The sequence below is a fragment of the Orbicella franksi genome, chromosome 14 (assembly GCF_964199315.1).
Source record: "Orbicella franksi chromosome 14, jaOrbFran1.1, whole genome shotgun sequence".
Lineage (NCBI taxonomy): Eukaryota > Metazoa > Cnidaria > Anthozoa > Scleractinia > Merulinidae > Orbicella > Orbicella franksi.
The window spans coordinates 21,724,341-21,745,179 of NC_138158.1; the positions used below are offsets into that span (position 1 = coordinate 21,724,341).

Sequence of the window (20,839 nt, forward strand, 5' to 3'; positions counted from 1 at the left end):
AATGTTACCCTCTCCGATAAAGTCTTCTAGTGCTATTACATCTCGTTTGAACACAAGAAAGTCGGCTTTTAGAAGCTACGTCACGGTTTCCGCATCTTGAAAAGTTTCGTATAAATTTTTGAAGTTCGTCGTTTGTAATCCGTGTTAATCTGCTCCATCCTTAACCATCCCTGTTCCTTTATGGTTTATTATTATCTCTTTTCTTTTCTTTTTCTGTTTGTTTTTGTTTTGTTTTTTTGTTTGTTTGTCTTAGTAAACTATTACTGAGCTCCTTTAATGACTTAATTAACTTGAGAACATGCAACGAAGTTCCCGCCGAATGTCCCTCTTGAGAAATGCATAGAAGATTGGGTTGACCGCGCTGTTAGCGATCAGGACAAGGTAGATGATATCCCTCAGAGTGCCAGTGAAAGGGCAAATGTCGGTGAGTAGACAAATGCACCGGTAATTCCCTCCAAGGTAGGTGACGTTAAAGAACGTCATGATCAGGACGATGAGAACGATAGAAGCTCTGGCGTTTGTTCTTGGAGAAGGCACTTGGATGTTAGCTTCACCAGAGGCGTGATTGAACTGAACCTGCGCGACCAAGGCTTTCGTTTGGCGGTGGGATTTCAGGGCAAGGTGTAGCAGGTGACATGTGGCTATGAGAAACATCACGAGGGGAGAGATCTGAAAGATTATCACTCTGGAAAACTCCACGAACATGGTGTACCCTGGGTTGCCTCTGTACATAAAAATGGCGGGGAAGCCAAAGAGCAGAAGTGGAGTTATCCACGCAGCGAGAATCAAAATCCGGATGGTTTCTGTCGTCATCAGAGAGACATACCTGAGGGGCTTTGTGATTGCAAGGAGACGATCAACCGTCATTGCGCAGACACTGGCGTTCGAGCAATAAGAGAAGGTGAAGCTGACTTTGAAAAAGACGCCAGCGTGGGTGAGATCAATCGTGTAAAAACCGAACTTGGCTCCAAACAACGGGGGAAAGAAGGATAGTCCACAGCATAAATCAGCCGCGGCTAGGGACAGGATAAACCAGTTTGCTGTGGTGTGAAGGCGAGACCTGGTGGCGACCAGGTAAATTACCAGTCCATTTCCAATCACTGTTAAAACAACTAGAAGCCATCCACAAATCCAAAACCACATCGAGGGCATGCCAACTAGGAAAAATACAAATAATTAAGAGTGATTTTCTGAGAGTGTCGAGAATACGAAGACACTCACGAAAAATCGATTTTTCTTTTATTTCGCCAAAACATACCTTTGGGTGAACTTATTCATGGAAAAATAGTTTAAAGTTCCAACAATTTATTTTACGGCCAAAATTTAAGAAAGTTGGACATTTGCATATAATGGCGGTTTCCGCGGCTTAAAATGTTCAGAATTTCACGCTTCTTTACCAAAACAGCGGGGGCGTAAAAACAATCCTATGAAAACAAAACTTGGCACAAATATTATTTCATTCTTATACTTAAAAATCGTGTAATAAGTTTCTTGAAGTTTTGTTTGTAGCTTTGCAACGAAGGGTATTTTGTACAGCCGCCATATATGTCTCTTGGCAAGGAAGAAATAAAGGCCAACTTTGACTAGTATAAATGGCCTCTGGTATATATCATTTGGTCAAAATACCTACATTTTAGGAAACCTTGGTTATTGTTTTTTTCACCCGAAAAGGTATAGCTCTGGGAATTAAAATGTTCTCCGTCAGTAAAATAAAATGTTACGGCATGTAAGCGAGTTCAAATTTATGCAAATCACAAGGTTATTCTTTGGAAGTCAACGGTTTAAAACAGGAAACAACGACTCATCGTTACTTACGTTCCTTCTGCTGCTATACAAACGATTTTAACTTCCCAGTGTCCTTGTGAGCTGTTCTGTAAAATATTTCCAGTAAAACAGCGAGCATAAACGGCCATAAAATTCGACAAGGTCGACAATGTTTATATTTGAGATGAGACATTGAGTGGCACACACAGTCCTGGCTGTTTTCATCGTCTTGCTCAGTCGAGAGTCCTTAAAAAATATTATAGAATATTCGCTTCAAACCGAAGCAAATTAGTTTCTCATATCCATATGTCTCATGTCGACTCATGAGTAAATAAATCAGTCCCCGTACATTGAATTAACTACTCGACTGACCTCTGAGGTCAGGAGGTCACCTGATATGTCATTATGTTATTTTTCCCCGGTTTCACATTACACGCGTAACGCCGTATTTGAGGACGCTCGCGCGCAAATTTTCCAGTCGATAGATTTTTTCTTAATTTTTACGGCAGTCAGATAATGAGTTACTTGCGTCAGAAATGCAAAAAAAAAAAAAAAGAAAGAAAAAGAAATGGGGGTCACCGACTTCGTTTCAGAGATAAAGCGTGTAGAAAACGACCTGATTTTGAAAATTCAGCATGGTCTACAGGGGTTTATAGTTAAAAATATCGAATGTGAGTCAAAGGAGGCAAACGATCTTACTGGATAGCACCACCGCCTGTGGTTTTTAAAGCAGTGACTATCCGGGTCAGATCTCCAGAAATCGTTAGTTACACGGACTAATAAGTGGAGATGAATAATGCCCTTGGCAGTGAATGCGTTATTTAGAGGCACGGAAGGAACGAGCTGAATACGCAAATCTCACGCGAAAAAAATAAGCTTTGCTCTCGCTGTTCGTATATCACCAGCCTTTGCTAACTAAAACGGAACAGCCTTTGTTTCTGTGTTTTAGTCATTTCAGTCACTTATGACGCTCAATTTTGCTGTTATGATTAGGTTTTAGAAGTGGCGCTAATCCACCCCCACCCCACTTCCAAGAAAAATAATTTCAAAAGTCGATCGTGACGGTTAATACTCCCGAAAGCAGAGTGTAATCTGCATGAATTGTATTGAGAGGCACTAGCCTGCGAACAGGCATATATTGGGGAAGAGAAAATAGGAACGGAAAAAGGGAATTAGAAGTGCCACCCAAGCCTGTGAACTCGCCTTAAACGAATCTACCTGGACATACTTAAAAAAGCCATATTACCATTAAAACGGATTAACTCTGTGCTGCTGTAACTGAGGATCATGTGTTAAATGTTTGTATAATTTTTCACACAAAATGTCATGCTGCTCTTGACAGATATCGCAATAACTTTATAAGGAAGTGAACATGTTTGATTTGCATTAACAAGCGCAACTTAAAACTATCAAGAGTACAACTTTAACAAGTCAGTAATAAATGTCTGACACTTTTTTGACGCCTTCAACGACACAGCCAAATATTGAACCTCCGCAAGATATGTGATTGTAAAGTTTTACAGTAATCAAATGAGAAGGAATGTCTTCAAATATGGCCGGAATAGGAAATTGAACGGTAACTTTGGAAAGAAAATCTTAAGCCTATATAACATAAATTTCAGATTAGAAAAATAAAAGAATGAAACAAATGTAAGTAAGCCTTTATTTCCATAGGGAGGCGCGGTGGCCTCATGGTTAGTGTGCTCGTCTCCGGATCGAGCGGTCCGGGTTCGAGCCCTGGCCGGGGACATTGTGTTGTGTTCTTGGGCAAGACACTTTACTCTCACAGTGCCTCTCTCCACCCAGGTGTATAAATGGGTACCGCGAACTTAATGCTGGGATGACCCTGCGATGGACTAGCATCCCATCCAGGGGGGAGTAGAAATACTCCTAGTCGCTTCATGCTACAGAAACCGGGATAAGCTCCGGCCTGATGGGCCACTTGGCTCGCATGCAGACTTGAACTTACCTTACCTTTATTTTCATATAGTAAGTTTGTCACTTTTGCTAAGCGACACGAAGCGTTACTGAAAGCAAGTAGCTTGCGTTACTCGAATAAATAATATGCAGAATTTAAAACATTATTATCTTCGGCGGTCCAGCTTTTCCTGCAGATAAACGGTTTCTTATTTTTTAGTATTTATCTTTGCGCACGTTTAGATGTGTGCCAAATGTTACTAAGCGCAAAACTATGAATCACGTCGACATCAGAGAAATCAATCCAGTGTTGAAATTATGTCAGGGTATCATGCATCTATGAACGATATGTTAGAAGCTAACAATCATGTCTAAATGTTGCTTTTTCAATTTTGAAATACCGTAATTCAACTAAATACCGTAATGTTCAATACGGCGTTACGCGTGTAATGTGAAACCGGGGAAAAGTAACATAATGACATATCAGGTGACCTCCTGACCTCAGTGGTCAGTCGAGTTGTTAATTCACTGTACGGGGACTGATTTAGTTACTCATGAGTCGACATGAGGCATATGGATATGAGAAACTAATTTGCTACGGTTTGAAGCGAATATTCTATCACATTTTTAAAGGACTCTCGACTGAGCAAGACGATGAAAACAGCCAGGACTGTGTGTGCCACTCAGTGTCTCATCTCAAATATAAACATTGTCGACCTTGTCGAATTTTATGGCCGTTTATGCTCGCTGTTTTACTGGAAATATTTTACAGAACAGCTCACAAGGACACTGGGAAGTTAAAATCGTTTGTATAGCAGCAGAAGGAACGTAAGTAACGATGAGTCGTTGTTTCCTGTTTTAAACCGTTGACTTCCAAAGAATAACCTTGTGATTTGCATAAATTTGAACTCGCTTACATGCCGTAACATTTTATTTTACTGACGGAGAACATTTTAATTCCCAGAGCTATACCTTTTCGGGTGAAAAAAACAATAACCAAGGTTTCCTAAAATGTAGGTATTTTGACCAAATGATATATACCAGAGGCCATTTATACTAGTCAAAGTTGGCCTTTATTTCTTCCTTGCCAAGAGACATATATGGCGGCTGTACAAAATACCCTTCGTTGCAAAGCTACAAACAAAACTTCAAGAAACTTATTACACGATTTTTAAGTATAAGAATGAAATAATATTTGTGCCAAGTTTTGTTTTCATAGGATTGTTTTTACGCCCCCGCTGTTTTGGTAAAGAAGCGTGAAATTCTGAACATTTTAAGCCGCGGAAACCGCCATTATATGCAAATGTCCAACTTTCTTAAATTTTGGCCGTAAAATAAATTGTTGGAACTTTAAACTATTTTTCCATGAATAAGTTCACCCAAAGGTATGTTTTGGCGAAATAAAAGAAAAATCGATTTTTCGTGAGTGTCTTCCGATTCTCGACACATTCAGAAAATCACTCTTAAAAACCAGAACGGTTAGTCAGTGAGGCTGACAGTAATGTCAGCAAGCCATATCGACTTCTTCCTTCAATGCGTTGTTTCTCACCAAGCCGGTAAAAGTTCAGGTTTTTTTTTTTTTTTCCAGTTTTGCAATGAATGCGACGAATTTAAAATACTTCTCGCGGACACATCTTACAAAAGTCGGTGGCTTCCACTATGACAGACATTATAGATATTGAAGTTAATATACGCTAAAAACTAATAAAACGAACCTGATGGTTTCCTTGTTTCAAAGCGTTTTTTCTTGCTGATATGATCAAAGCTGTGCACTCTTTTGCGATTGAATTCTCGGAATTAATGCCGTGCTTTTTATTTATTTCTCGCAAGCGCATTTCACAAAGGCAGTCTTTGATTTCTTTCCACCATCTTGGAAGTTTCCGCACACGGTGTTTTGCGCTTTTTTCAGGAAAAAAGAAACAAGTGGCGACGCAAACTGAAAGAAAAAAAAAAACAATGAGTCAAGAGAGACGTTAATGCCGCCTAAAAACTTATCTTTTATGAGTAAGAAACAGCTTTACGTAAAAATTAACGACCCGATCGTTTTACAATGCTACAAAATCTGCCGGACTTAGCAGCAAAATACAAAAAAAAAAAAAAACGTCGTAGTTTATACTCACTTGCAAGATCTTGCATCCAGTAATCTAAAATGCGATTGCAAGCTTTAATTTGAAACTAAATTGCGATCTGTCTTTGTAATATGCTACAATATTTCTCTTTCTTTCTTTTTTTTTTTTTTACTTTTTTCAAAAAAAAAAAAAAATCCCAAATGATAATAATCAATTGCTGTGTTTTCGTGAGCGAAGCAGTTTTTCGGTGTTCGACAAGCACGCAGTAGCCTTTTGTTTTTGACGATGAACCATCAATTGTTAAATTAGTTACGTTCATTTTCTGCCTGTCGGAAAAAGATCATTTTACCTCATTCACGAAAAGATTTGCTGGAAATCACGAATGTATTGCGACGTCAGTAGAAAAATGATTAATAAACTGCAACATTTTATCCATCACATCTGAATACAGTCGAACCTCTATTAAGCGGCCATCTCTTATTACTAAGCGACCAGTTATCAAAGTCCCGAAATTATTGTCAGTAAAATACTGTAAATAAAACCCCTTTTAACCGGCCACCTCTATTAACCGGTTGCGGCCACCTTTTGGTTGTCCCGATGATAGTTTTTCTATTTTCTTTACTCCTACTATACTTTAAAAACTTTGTTCTGGAAAAGGCAATGGCAGATAAGAGTCCGAAATAGAAGGTGACGAGTGATAAAAACATTCGAACACATGTTTGTCATGATTGTCTTGAAGTGATTCCATGTTCACTAAGAAATTAACCCGATGGTGAAAAATATTCAAGATACACTAACCCCTATTAAGCGGCCAACCCCTATCAAGCGGCGGCCACCTCCCATTTCCCCGAGGGTGGCCGTTTTTTACTAGTAGGGGTTCGACTGTGATGAAACCTCGTGTTACCATGATTACTTAATCCTGTTAATCACTGTTACTTTTCCCCTAATTAGCACTCTCTGTAAGAAATTAGCCCTGGATTAGTACAAAGTTAGAAATTGCAGCAACCACTGTTTCTGAAGTCGGACAGGATGTGTCTTGGAACAAATCCTCAAAATTCAATTTTCCGCCTCGGCTCCGAGTCATAGAGCCGGTTGATTTTAGTTGTGTGTAGTTAAAGATTGACTATCGTTACGTTATCAGTATTTTTTGTTTTTGTTCCGACGTTCAGTTAATCACTCCGATTTTGTAGGGAAATTGCAAAATCAATATGCAACGATTGTCCGAACAAGAAATGCTAATTTGTGAGTGACTTCATATATAATTACTTTCGGCTTAAAGCGGTTTAAGCTGTGCAGGTGCCGCGCGATTCTCAATACTGTAAGTGTGTGATCAACATGAAAATTTATTTTCAAGTTATATTTTCTATACATTGCAAAGCCGACAGTTAACAAGAGTATAGCACAGGATATAGAAGATCATCAAAAAGCAACATATTTTCTTGAAGTAACAAATATCAAGTTGATAGCAAATCAACTACAAATTAGCCGTAAACATTTCGAACAAAGTAACTGTGGGGAGTTTAAGAAAACTACAACGGTAACAGCAATGAGAACGTAGGTTACCTAGCTAATTAAACAAATGGTTTAATGAGCAGTACAATGGCCGTGCACGTGCGTTATAAATCATGGTACATTTCTTTGCCGTCCTCTGCAAAACAACAACGTGAAATGACCCAATTCTGCGTTGACTTGAGAACGTGAACCAACGACGGATAGTATTAAAAAAATATTTATCTTAACTTTTATTTTATATTTGCATCTAAATTCATATTCAAAAAGAAACAAACTAAATGACGTTAGAGTGTCGCGAGATTCGTGGGTAAAATAGAAATCATTTTCTTTCGGCGCCACCTTCGTAGTCACAAAAAGTCAATTGTGTCTTGATGAAGCGTGCAAATCCCAAACCGTGAACACCTGTCAGTGCTGTAGTTTCAAAATTATGAACGAAACTAAAATGAGTATAAATTAAAGCGATAAGGATATACAGTAATTAGTACATTGCCAAGAGTTATCAAAGTTTTAGGTCGCGGTTGCAAGATTCTACAGTGATAGGAATTCCGGATACTAATAAGACATGGAAAAAATTATTTTCTGCAAAGTTTAAACTGGTGTATATCGATCACTGACACGGAATTAACAGTAAATTTTAAAACTTTAAACGAAGGAAAAATATTGTTGCTTTGTAAAAAGACCGCCTTTTCAAAGCTTTGATCAGTTCCATAATTGCTCCGGCACTGAATTTCACGCAGAATTCATCGTTTTTTGCTGTTAACATGCAAAATGAACACACTTTTCTAATTTGATTGAGTAGAATAAGAAAAATTATAATTTTTTTGCTGAGAAATCAGAGGAAAAATATCAATAAATGTGGAAAGAGGAATTCGCTTCTAAGCCCGTGTATGCGCGCACAATTAGCGGCATTACTCCGAAAATAATTAACCAAATAAACTTGCAGCATATCATCGAAAAGACTGAATAAATATCAAATCGCTAACAGTAAATTTTAGCAAATATGGTTAAAAAAATGGCATTTTAACAAGCGGTGCAGCAATGTTTGATCCGAATAGTCAATACATAGGGAATTTTACGACCAGAAAATTCGCCCTCAGTGCCGTTTGAACGGTGCGTGAGGACACAAAAGAGATTTGACGTTTGCCGCCGTTGACGAGAATCAATGTTAAGCAAAAAAGAGCAAAATAAATCATTGTTGCTGGCGTTGCATTTGTTTTCAAAGTACTACCAAATATCTAGTATCAAATTAACTGTATCGCCCTGTGAAATAACATGCGAAGTTCGAGATACTAGCGAACACATGCGTTTTCTGACATTATAGGTATCGTATTCGATATCCTTGGTATCACAGTACAGCTATGGTAACTTCACAATATCGTTTTAGCGGCGTTTTGGGTGAGTCACAAAGACAAACAAGAAGTTTAATTGAAAACCAGCTGCTGCACATAAAAAAACAGGCTCGATTTCCGAACTGCGGCTGGTAATCAAGTCTAAAAAAAATTATGGTTCTGTTGATTCTACGAGGAATCTTATCAAGTGAAGATGCATGTAACGATGTAACTGGAAGTGCAAGTTCAAACAATTTGATTTAGATGCTACATAAATTATGTACATGGCAGATATTTGTTCTTAATAGGAACTGTTCAAGTTTATTTCTTATTTGTTTACACCTTGCAAGTTAGAGGAATTTTTTTACGTGATTCAGTTCAGTAAAATGGAAAACTAAATTGAAATTCAACCAATAAAGGCAAAAAAGACATGAAAACAAGATAAAATATGTTTGCTATACCTCCCAGTTCAAATATGTTTTCCAATTGGAGGATAAAAGGTGTCATGTGTCAGAACTCGCTAATTCTCCTACGGCTTGAACTTTCGACTGGCACGTGATCATGTCGTCCACATTCAAACCGCGGGAAATTTGTTTGCCATCCGGTGTCAGGCAAATAATTATGTTTTTCGCAGTTTGTCCCACATGATTTTTTAGTTGGAATATTTAACACTTAATGTCCGGCCCACGTAGACTACGAGTAGTTCGATTCCTTTTATGCTTTATATAGTCCGTCGTGCGTGACGGGGAAGAAATAGTAGTTCTTCCTTTCGCGCGCTTCTCGCCCCCCAGGATTTCGCGCGGCCATTTTTTTCTCACGGTTTTCTTTCGCGTCACGCACGACAGACTAAGCGAAAGAGGGACTACTCGTAGTCCAGGCCCCAAGGGAAACAGCGAGTTTTGTTTCCCTTCGACCCTCAATGTTCTCCTCGGCTTCGCCTCCCGGAAACAAAACTCACTTTTTCCCTTGGGATCAGTCATTAAGTGCTTGTAAACTATATCTGTTTCGTTTAGACGTAAAATAGTAAAACGTACATCAGTTTAATTGGCAGTTCTTGCCAATTTTAGCTTATTTATCTCAGACAAACTTTGTAAGTTTTGTACTAAAGCTATAATCCCTAAGACCCAGTTCTATCTCGACATGCTGGGTGGGGGCGAGTTTACAAAGCGTAGGACTGGGGCAAGTAGGGAACCCTCTATGCTTGTCACGCAATATCCTCTATAAAGATGGCGTGACTAGCCTTCAAAAGATCAAATTCGGATCCGATAAGTCAATCACGGTCTTTGAAACCAGATGGCTATTGTAGCTATGAGAGTAACGATGATGAAAATAACAAGAAGCAATCTATCTGTCGCTTCCCCGATCTCTTTCCACGAGTCCCTCCATTCGTTCAGTTCCTTCTGTTCCTGTATACTGTTGGCAATAAATTGCAGCGTGCGTTCGCTGCCAAAGTCTTCAATCTTTTTAATTTCAATCTCCTCTGTTTGCTCGTTTTCTGGTAGCGACGCTGAGCGTGCGAACACTGTGTTGCTCGTTTTCTTTCTATCTCGACGCCTGAGCACAAACTTGGCGAACTTAACCAGAGAAGCAGACGGTTTGCTCTCTGCGAAGTGACATCGCAGCACCACAACCGTGCCCACCAGGCTGAACCCGATAAGAAATATGGTCGCCATGTAATACATGCCGAGTATAGCCACGTTATCTGACGTGACCGGCAAGGAGTCGGCCAGAATTAACAGATACACACTCATGGACAGGAGGATTGTTATACAGAAGCTGATTCGTTCCCCACTGTCAGGGGGGGTGATGAAGTTGAGGATGACGAGAAGTGCTATCACAACACAAGGCAGCATCTGGTACAGCACGTGATATAACGATTTCCGTTCAAAATGGAACGTGTATGTGACGTCAGAGAAGGGATGATTGCAGCAGTCGTATACTTTGTCCACAGTCTCAATTGTCACATCTTCTAAGGTCCAGTCCCCACTCGCTATAAAATTTTCTGGCGGAAAGAGTTGAAAATTTATTACTCAAAGTAAAAAAGAGTTGAAAATTAATTACTGATTAAAGACTGATTTTTAAAGAACAGAACTTTTGCCATGTAACACCTGTTATTTATGAATTACACTAGTTACCGATTGGATACAAAATCGAGTTTAAAATACTTTTAATTACTTTTAAGATTCTTAATTTTTTTAGCGCCTACTTGTTTATCGTCTCTTATTTCTCTTAGGCTCCCATCCAAGCATAATCTCAGGAATTCTAGCGATAACTTTTACTCAGTTATCCGCGTTTTAAATCAAAAGCCACACTAGGTGACCGTTCTTTTACCTGTGCTGCACCGAAACTTTGGAATGCGCTACCATTTGACATAAGAAGCGCCAAAACCGTGTGAGGGTTTGTCGATATTCCTATTGGTTGTTTTGGAATATTTGATGTCGCGACACGTTTTACGACGAAGGCCATTGCAGGAGATCAATTGTGAAAAACGCAAATCCCCCACACGGTTTTGATGATTGATGCCTCGTGAATGATATAATGCAGTAGCTTTGTTGATGCGGTCGAGTTTGATACCCGATAAATTCGCTCAATGGAACGTCGGTCGTTTCGCGCTTTTAGGTCGCGCTCGCCTTATGATTAAAAAAAACTGAGGCAAAACATTTTTATCGAATAGAGCATTCTATAACCTTTGCATTGATATATAATTTGTAGTGGTTGTCTTTAAGACAGCGCGGTAATATTTTTTTCGCTAAGGACACCCGCGAAGGTTTACGGTAACCTTAAGCTTTTTAAAATCGTTGTAAGTTTACTTTTAATTGTAATTTTAGCTTTTTATCCTTTTTATTCCGTTTTTAATCTTGTCATGCGCATTTGCACATTTTATGAAATTTGCGCATTATAAATGTTATTATTATTATCATTATCATTATCATTATCATTATTATTATTAAAGGGAGTCTGCTATCTCTTCTTCTACCATTTCAACTCAATTTAATAGTATGAAAGAGTGAATATCTTTATGCTTACAAATTAAACAACTAACAGTGTCCGACATTTTAGCTGACATGCTTTTGTTAACCTCGGTATCTTAAAGTGGTAAATAATCAGCGATAAATATTTGAATGAACCAATCAGTGATTTAAAGCTACACCCTCTTCAGAAAAGTTTTTCCTAAAGAAGCTTTTGAAGTAAAGAATGTTTCAGGTCGACTTTGTCTGCCTGACTGCTTGCTTTAATTTACAAGTTTTTGTCAAAACGAAATAGACAACTAACTTTACATTTGAACTCCATGCTCTCTCTAAAGCTCCGCTTCTTAACACTCTAATCAGGGACGGATCCTAGAATTCTTGAAATGGGGGTTGTACACCGTAATATCTTTGGACATCATGGGTGCGAATGGCAAGCGCCGCAGGCGCGCAAACTTCTAAGGTTCTAGGGGGGATCCGGGGCCATGTCCCCCAGAAAAGTTTTCGATTTTACTTCTAAAACGCCATTTCATGCATTTCCGACACTTCGAAAACGTTTGTGAAGGCATGATAAAAAAATCGGGAGTTTCCCTTTCATTAGCCAGAAAACCAAAGATAATAAGGTAGTCGCGAAATGTTCATTATCTTTTCCTAACTTGACAATCAGTCAGTTGATGAGGGGGAAACTAGCTACGAATAAAACTGTTTTATTCTAGTATTTTTATGATGAGTAAAACAAATAAAAAAACTTGCTGCTCAAAGGGAGATTGCAGCCCCCCCCTACTCAACCCCACCCCCCGGACCCGCCTCTGCTAATTGATTGCCAATTGATTGCCATAGTTTACTTTAACTGTAAGTTTTCTCTGATGTCGTGATACATGAAAACAATATCCTCTTGTTGATCAGTGTCTTACGTCTCATCGGCTGTCTGGTTAGAACATATCCATAAAGTAAAGAGAAAGTAGGTGTTAATCACACCAACCTGCATGTGTATGTTTACTGCTCTTGCTGACCATCTTTAGTAGCCTGTTGTCAAAAGTCCATGAACCAAACGTCATTTCGCACCTCTGTTTGTCAAACGGATAAAATGTGACCACCATGTCACAAGAACTCTTGAATGTGGCGGGTGACATCCACTTGTTCACTCCTGAACTATCCACTATCACATACGTCTTGAATTTCTCTTTAAACCCCGCCAACGTCACATCCTCGTCGGCGCTGATGGAAGGAGATTTCACAGATTGATCGATAAGAGACAGCAGATGATAACCACAATCGTGGAGAAAATTATTGGGACAAATTTGCACTTTTAGCGCTTTTGCACACACGCCAGACGCGAATACAACTTCACCCCTACCTAGCCTCTCCCCGCACCCCACGTACAATGTTGAAAACTAGTACCTGCAATTTCTCCTGAGTTTCAACATTGTGATTGTGTGGGAAGGGGGAACAGCAACGCGTTTTTTAAAGGATAGAGGAGACGTAATCGCTTCACACATAAGCGGTGTCTTGATCATTCTTACCTTGTGTAAATCTCATATGTAAGTCATGACACTTAACCTCAACAACAACAAAAACAAGTGATTCAAGGAGCTTACTTATTGTAAAGGACAATATCCGGTACCCAAACGTCGTTAGGCGACATATGCAGTGTGTGTAAACCTTCGTATTCAGTCTCATTCCATCCAAGGTACGGGTTTTCCCACGACTGTAATGAAAACAAGATGAGTGTTAGTGCAACGCGCCGTGTTGAGATCGCAGGGTGGGGAGGGAGGGGGAGGGAAGGGGAGGGAAGGGAGGGGAGGGTAGAGAAGAAGGAATAATCTGGGGTATGGTGGCTACTGTGTTATTATTAAGTTCTCTTAATTTTTAAAAGTGGAGATAAGACTTACACTTTCCACAGAAATATTGACAGAAATAATGGCTTAATTTTAAAGTAGTTCAGCATTAGAGCATCCTGGTGCCTATTGAGCGTTTTCACTCACATGGCCTATACACATGCAAATTTATTGACACAAAAGGAAGTGTTTACATAAGAAAAGAGTTCAACTCCCACAGGATTGGTTTGGTACACCAAATTGGCCGCCGTTTCATAATATGGCTGCCATGACGATGTGAAAACGCCCTATATTCATGTTGTTAGTGATACGACTCGCAAGCTCACGAAAAGCGTTATGAATAAAACGTATTACTAAACTGATCATAACATTTAAGCTATGATCAGTTTAGCAATATGTTTTATTTACAGCTTAAAAGTTAGAAGTCGTTCTTGTCCTCTTTTGACTGTACTGAGTTACCTGAATTATCCAAGCATCTGTAGTGAGGACCTGATTTTTGATGTCCTAAAACAAAAAGAAAGAGGATGAGAACTGGTCCACTTGTGATTGAATGTATCAGAAAGGTTACAGTGAAAAATGGCCAAGGGTAACATTGACGTGGGAGATAACTTAAATGGCCATATGTTCGTGTGAACAGCACGTGAATTAGTCGCGGCAACATGTTGTTGTGGTATTCACTTCTCGTGTGAACCGAACTACGGAGGTCATACAAGGCTTATCCTGCCAACTGGAAAAAAATTATGAGGGTCGGGACCTTGTGACTTCTTTGCCCGTCCCGTGTTCTCTGCCCTTACCGTATTTAAAGAAAGAAAGACAAGGTATCAGGGTATACCACAGACTTACCAAATCGACAATCCTTCCAAGCTTGTAATCAAAAGTGATGTTGATGACGTCACCAGGCTTGATCACGGGCCGAACGTCATGATGGTAACTGTTTGAAAGGTCTTGACGTAATCTTTGTTCTGGAGTTCCAAGAGTAGCCGTTACAGAATCTATAATTTCGGAAAAATTTTAGTATTACTACTGTAGGGGAGAATTAAGGAACGCTACGTGTGCAAGATTCATGATTCATGATGAGGCACATGATCTCTGGGTTGCAGCAGAAGGTTCCACAAAATTTAGAATTGTTAAGAGATTTTAAGATTTTAATAAAGGGGTTAGAAAGGATGGGGAATTGATTTGTGGATTTGAGGTAAGTAAGTAAGTAACCTTTATTTAAACACGGTAAGTAATTAAGCTCAAGGTCAATGGGGAAAATCAAAATTAATCGAGAATTTAAAGTCAAATTGCAATTATTGTTTAATAATTGCTAAATGAATAGCAAAAAGGACTACGGCCTAATTAACCCAAAGTGCTCAGTACAGGACCTCAGCACTACCTGGTCCTTAGAGGTCATCCCACTTCTTCCAAACTTCAAGGGAAAAGGCCTGGGAATTGATTGCTAAAGTTCATGTAGTTAGTCCTTAAATAAACAGGTTTCTTGGTAGGATCATGAACACCTACAGGGCTTCAAGGTGAAAAGTAAATCGGTGACATTGTAATAATGTGTAATAATTATATAACCGTGAGTAGAGTACTTGGCTCACCGTAAGGGTGCCATTTAGCACACTTCCGTCCAATGTAATTAAGTCTCCCCTGCCCATCCCCACCATTGAAATGACCGCTTCCTAAATTTATTAGAGTTAGGGGTCTGTTTTTTTTCTCTTGAGGCCCCATTAGGGGGCCCTGAGTATGCCATATCTCGATATGTTCCAATATCAAAATTTAGCAATTTTTCTATTCGACATCACGGGATATCTATTCTAAATATCCCATATTCCATTAATTTTTCCCCAAATACCCTGTTTTCCGTTAATTGTTAACCTGAAGACCCTTATATAGGGCTGCTCTCTTCATACAGGCGTAATCAAACTGTCAACTTAAGCTGGCTTAGTGTCGCATTCAATGCTACAGGTGCGATCTTCGGGTGAAGAAAATTTAAAAAGGATGCCACCATTAATTATGTTAGCCGCTCCACGATCTAAGATGCTGATGTTAAACAGACAGCAAGTGCATAAAATCGACTGATGATAGTGAGATAATTGAGTGATGATTTTTCGTTGAGACGGCAAGACTAATTGCTGCGTGATACATTTGATATTCTGCTCCGGGGGTTCTTGCATAGCTGATCATTCAAGCCTCGACAATTAAGCCGCGATAAAAACGAAATCATCACTGGGCTAGACAAATTAAAATAAGTTACAAAATACTAAAGACACAAAAATACAAAAAGGGTCAAAAAGCAACAAGGTCCAACAACAACGCTGATCTGGTCGACCGAAACAGCGGTTTCTCGCTTGAGAGGAAATGATACAAAGCAGGCCAATATGTTTTGAAGTGCCGCCGATTGATAATGACAGGAGGTGTGAGGACTCTGAAATTATTACAACGTTTTGGTGGTTTGCCTTCCATAAAATGGATGAAATCGCAGCAGAAGAGGCCGACCGACCAACGTTTGAAAGAAAGGTACAAGCCATCGTTCAACAAAGCGACGAGAATTTCGACGAGAGCCAGATTTTCTCGACAATCGGAACATTAGAGGAAGGCCTACGTCATGTTATGAATGAAGTTCATGGGTTACATAGCGAGCTGCAGGGCATTGAGAAGAATGCTAAAGACCTAAAGAAACGAATGGATAAATGTTCTAAACTCGCAAGAAGTAGTACGGAGTAAGGAAGACTCGATTTTAGGTGGCAAGATAATTTCTACCACGTTGATAAGACTGTATGCGCAGTGAAGTTGCTATATTACTGCCAAGTCCAACACGGCCGAGAATCAAAATCTCTGGTAAGTTGAGAGAATTAAAATCAAAAGGAATGGAAACGATTTTATAATCCGTCGACACCACGACTGCTGTTTATTTTCCATGAACGATAAAGAAAGGTGATTGAAATGACATGAAATTACAAGACGATTTGAGGAAAATGTGAACAAACTGATAAAGCGTTGTATATGTGATATACTGTTATATGTAAATCTCTGTGGGTGTTCTTTGGCAAAACGTTTATACGCGCAAGCAGTTATACCGAGACATCACCACAGTCTACGTGAACTGTATTTAGCAAGTCTATTAAAATCCCTATGTTTTGCTGTACTTTAAACGTGTAATTAATGAGAAATTTTAAATATCAATCCCATGTACGTAATTTAGTATGCCTACGGGCTGTTATTCAAATGAATTGGATCCTTGGTTAAATATCGATTGCTGATGAGCACAAGAAAGGATTTGACGAGTTTTTTTAAGTCGAAAATATTTGCTTTCGTAATCCCAAGGGTACTTACAATGATCACGCAAACTGCCGGGTCAAAAGTTGACATTTTCTGCGCAAAAGTAGAAGCTTTCTTCGTAAGAAAAGTAAAACACGCAAGATTTTTCCGGCGAATTTCAAAGCGGACAAAGCCAATAGACCATTTCCGAGTTACTCTTGTGCCTCTTTTTCAAAACGAGTCCACGTGCAAAACCTATCATACGAAAAGAAGTTTGGTTTGCAAGAAAATGAAGCTCTTGGCGGAAGACATTTTCATATATGAATGGTTTTACACGAAGACTCGTTTTGACACAGAGGCCAAAGCCAACTCGAAAATGGCCTATTTCTCCAAGTTTATGTTTCGAGCCTGATTGCAGCGATTTTACGCATGCGCATCCGCCCCTCGGCTCACCCTTGAATTTCTGGCCGCCCGCAGCAGAGCAACCTCGGTAAGCTAACTAAGACCTATATTTTCTTGTACACTAATTTGAGTCGTTCAAACATGTTGAGGGCTTATTAACCTGCGATCATACCGATCCAAAGACTTATGAAACTACCGACCACCCACATTTGGAGCGGGGTGTCGAATCGTCGGTGAGTTAGGCCCAGTTCAGGCGTCGTGCTTCTGCCGTGCCGAACTAAATTCAGGAATTAAGTTCGACAAAAGCACGGCAGAAGCACGGCGTCTGAATCAAACTTTTGAATTAAGTTCGGCAAGCAATTAAGTTCGACAAGCTCTGCCGTGCTACACGACTCTGGCACGGCAGCGATTCAAACGTCGTGCTTCTGTCGCGCCAAACTAAATCCATAAAATATGTCGATGTGTTTTGGCGAGATTTCGTTCCCTCGGGGAGTTAGGAGGAGAATTGTTACGAGGCTTCAGTAAACCCTGGATTTGATTCGACTCTGGCACGACGTCTGAATCAGAGTTGATTTCCTGCCGTGCTACAGTCGAACCAAATTGCAATTTAGTTCGGCACGGCACAAGCACGACGTCTGAACTAGGCCTTACCGTTCCATTACATCATGGGCCCTAAATGAGTTCTTAATTTTGGCCCGAAATTTCGGCGTTAATTTATAATTTCGCGTGTGAAATTACAAATTTGCCGTGGCAACGTTTGACACGAAATTTCTCGTCATAATAAACAAAATGTGCGTGAAATTATTTCTTAAATCACTCGTCACTAGTTGATTACCAATACTTTTTTTCCCCCTCGATCGGAGCAATCATACGGAACTCCAGCCTTTGTTGAATGCGCCAATAGCTAGTTATGATACTTCATGCGCAAAATAATTAACTGTGAAAAGATGAAACGGATTTCTTGTTTTATTTTCTTTTCTTTTATCGCAACATCATAACAATCAAATCAGAAAACTGTCCAACTAAACCTTGGGCTCGAAAAGATCGAAAAAGAAAATGATCAAAACTCCGCCAGCGTAGGAACACTCAACAGTTCCTAGCGAGCCCGCTGGCTCACCTTTTGAACATGAGCCGTTTTGAATCCTAAAACGGTCGTTCACAGAAAGTTAATTGCTAACAAGTCTGTAATGATCTGCCTCGTTAGATCTAAAACCTTAAGAAATGGACAAATATACCCTAGGGGTGACGTGATGAAACTAACGATCCTCAATTCCTGTTAACTAAACAGTCGCCGATTTTCAGTGCAGCATCATAACTTTAACATTGTTTAAATTTTCATTTCATTACTTTTATTTTATTTTGTCCCAAACCTATCAGGTTTTTTGCGTTGGTTGAGTTTTCAGTTCGTCCATAATGACCTGCGGCCGGAAGCTGAGACAACTGACCGCAGTAGGCAGCAGTGGCCGGTATAAAGAAATTAGACAGTACATGTCATCAGAGGCAAATGATGTCTCAAACAAAACTGTTTTGCTGTTGTAACTTAATGATCCGTAGATTATACAGCTCGCATGCAAAAATCGCGGCGAATAAAACAGATTCCCTGCAGGGAAATCAATTTCCTTTTTTTTATCAGTAACTCCGGACACATACTGTGCGAAAGTTAGTGAAGTGTCAATAAAGAGGTGATTACAAGCGATAACTTGCACTTGATGACGACAGTTATAATTGCAGTGTACAAGCTTTGAAAGGTCAAATGTGAAAGGATCTAAATTTGGGCGAAGGAGGAGGAGTTTTCAGACTTCTTAGCTCTTTCGCAACTAATGAACAATTAGGAAAATTGTTCACCTCGCTTTCATGGTTCATTACAGATCTGCAGGACATACGAAAACACTGAGAATTTGACGAAGGGAATTGTTTTTATCAAACATGTACATGTATTGTATTTGCCAGTTTTGAAACCCGGGTAGGCCTTACGGAGAAGAATTACTTATTAATTCAATGTCGGCTATGATTACAAGTCACGTAATTTAGCTATATTTGTCTGCCATAAGTTTACCTTTAAAGCTTGCCCATTTATTACAAATTCGCCCGAGCTGCCGAACTCACCCTTCGGTTCTTTTCAGTCGGTGAGCTGCCGGATTCACGCTCCGGTTCTTTTCAGTCGGTGGTCGTTTAGGGCGAAACAGTACGCGGCCGTAATTAATAATTAGGGAAAAAAATCATAACGTTGATGTTTAGTCGTTGTTTTTTTCAAGAAACCATCACTATTGAATTTGATTTGTCATAGGAGCTGAAAGAGTTCCCCCATATATCTTGGAACCGACGATGGAAATACTGTTCCAGCCTTTTTCATCAAACCATTTAAAATGCTCAGAACGTTTTGTATGTTCCCAAACTGACTTCGGAGAGGATCGAAACAAAACCTTAGGGAAGCAACTGATGACTGAAATTATCACTCTCTACGATGCACGTAAATTAAAATACTGTTAGCGCTTCATATGTAAACCAATGAAATGTGTATGGACAAGACGTACCTTTTCTCGATATCAATATAACAGCCAAAATCCATTTCAAATAAGCTAAAAGTCTTCCAGGCTTCATTTCAACTGCGAGAGAAAAGTAATGCTTTTTGCTCTATGATCTCGAAACGTTATCAAAACGCCTGACAAGATCTAATAATTAATTCACGCATAGTGAATTACTGATGTTTACGGTTCTCATCAAATCTCCAGGGAACAGCTCTATACAGTTAAGCCGTTTATTGTTAATTTAATTGCACAGCAAGCTTTTGAAAACAGTCATTTTAATATGAATGAAAATCCATTTCTTTTTCATCCACGTTATTGAAACCAAGTTGGCAAATTAAATGTGCAGGGAATCGAGAAATTTTTTCTCGCTTACGAGACGATCGCGCGAGCCATCGAAGAAACATTTATATCATTTCACTGCCTTTTGCAATTAACACCTGTTTCTGGAAATTTTACACAATTCAAAAAGTGCTACATGGCACCATGAAACGAAGCCATCGCCTGCATGTGTTTAATGCAGAAATTTGTCTTATAGAGACAGTTAATTTTCCACTGTTTTGAACACCTCACATAAGCTTAGTTATACCGTTGATCATCTCACGCCTTATATTATTGCGTTGCTCAGGCGGTGCTGTCCAAATGACCGAATATGAATTAGCTGTTATGACAAAGTTCGAGATATGAGACTAGTAAAGCCGGGTGTTCTTGTTTTGGGGTGGAATACTGTAATTAAATTGATACGCTTCGAAAAACAAGCGTTTTGTTTGCATTTTAGTGTATTAGGTGTTTGGAAAAAAGAAATTAAAAAAATATATTCGATTTTCTATCGGATTAAATTCAGTGGGGCTTCTCTGGCGTATATTAGACACTGTTGTGCGCGAAATAAAAATATCTAGAGATATGAAATAAAGACACTAGCAGTACAGTTTCAATGAAACACCGATCTTGACTAGGATGTCGTTTTCACTTTCATGTAATAAGCAAAAATGCAAAACTATATTGTCATTTTTAATTGGTTCCTCTATTTTCAATAAAGAAATTTTAAGCTCCTTCTTTTTGCTGACTAACCGGCTTACAGTTCAGGTCACCTAAAACCCTTAGAAATTAATCAAAACTGTGATAGTAGCAAGATACTTGATCGATTTCCTTTTCTTTCTTTTTCCGGCAGTTTTTGCTGTGAAGGAATTAATATTTTTTTGTTTTGTTTTGTTTTGTTTTGTTTCTTCTCGAAATTGCCCACATCCCCTTCCTCCACCTCAAATAGATTAT

The 20,839-nt window shown here is 39.2% G+C and overlaps 2 protein-coding genes across 2 annotated transcripts; both read right to left on the bottom strand.

Moving 5' to 3' along the window:
- Positions 1-90: 90 nt before the first annotated feature.
- Positions 91-3,078, bottom strand: LOC145468302 (octopamine receptor beta-2R-like). Its single transcript, XM_081451995.1, has one exon. It carries the CDS (start codon positions 1,150-1,152, stop codon positions 286-288), a length of 867 nt encoding a protein of 288 aa, XP_081308121.1. The 5' UTR covers positions 1,153-3,078; the 3' UTR covers positions 91-285.
- Positions 3,079-8,774: 5,696 nt separating this feature from the next.
- LOC145468329 (neuronal acetylcholine receptor subunit alpha-7-like) lies at positions 8,775-19,643 on the bottom strand. Its single transcript, XM_081452033.1, has 6 exons — positions 19,577-19,643; positions 14,238-14,386; positions 13,854-13,898; positions 13,155-13,264; positions 12,539-12,774; positions 8,775-10,592 (listed from the first exon to the last, which is right to left on the bottom strand). The coding sequence occupies exons 1-6, from the start codon at positions 19,641-19,643 to the stop codon at positions 9,865-9,867; spliced, it is 1,335 nt and encodes a 444-aa protein (XP_081308159.1). The 3' UTR covers positions 8,775-9,864.
- Between the last annotated feature and the right edge of the window lie 1,196 nt (positions 19,644-20,839).

What these genes read in the sequence shown, in the direction of transcription:
- LOC145468329 (XM_081452033.1), bottom strand. Translation starts at nt 19,643, where the DNA reads ATGAAGCCTGGAAGACTTTTAGCTTATTTGAAATGGATTTTGGCTGTT. An exon ending in TTGGAAGGATTGTCGATTTG is followed by an intron (nt 13,899 to 14,237) that starts GTAAGTCTGTGG and finishes TTTTTGTTTTAG; the next exon opens with GACATCAAAAATCAGGTCCT. An exon ending in GATATTGTCCTTTACAATAA is followed by an intron (nt 12,775 to 13,154) that starts GTAAGCTCCTTG and finishes TCCTTCCATCAG; the next exon opens with CGCCGACGAGGATGTGACGT.
- LOC145468302 (XM_081451995.1), bottom strand. Translation starts at nt 1,152, where the DNA reads ATGCCCTCGATGTGGTTTTGGATTTGTGGATGGCTTCTAGTTGTTTTA.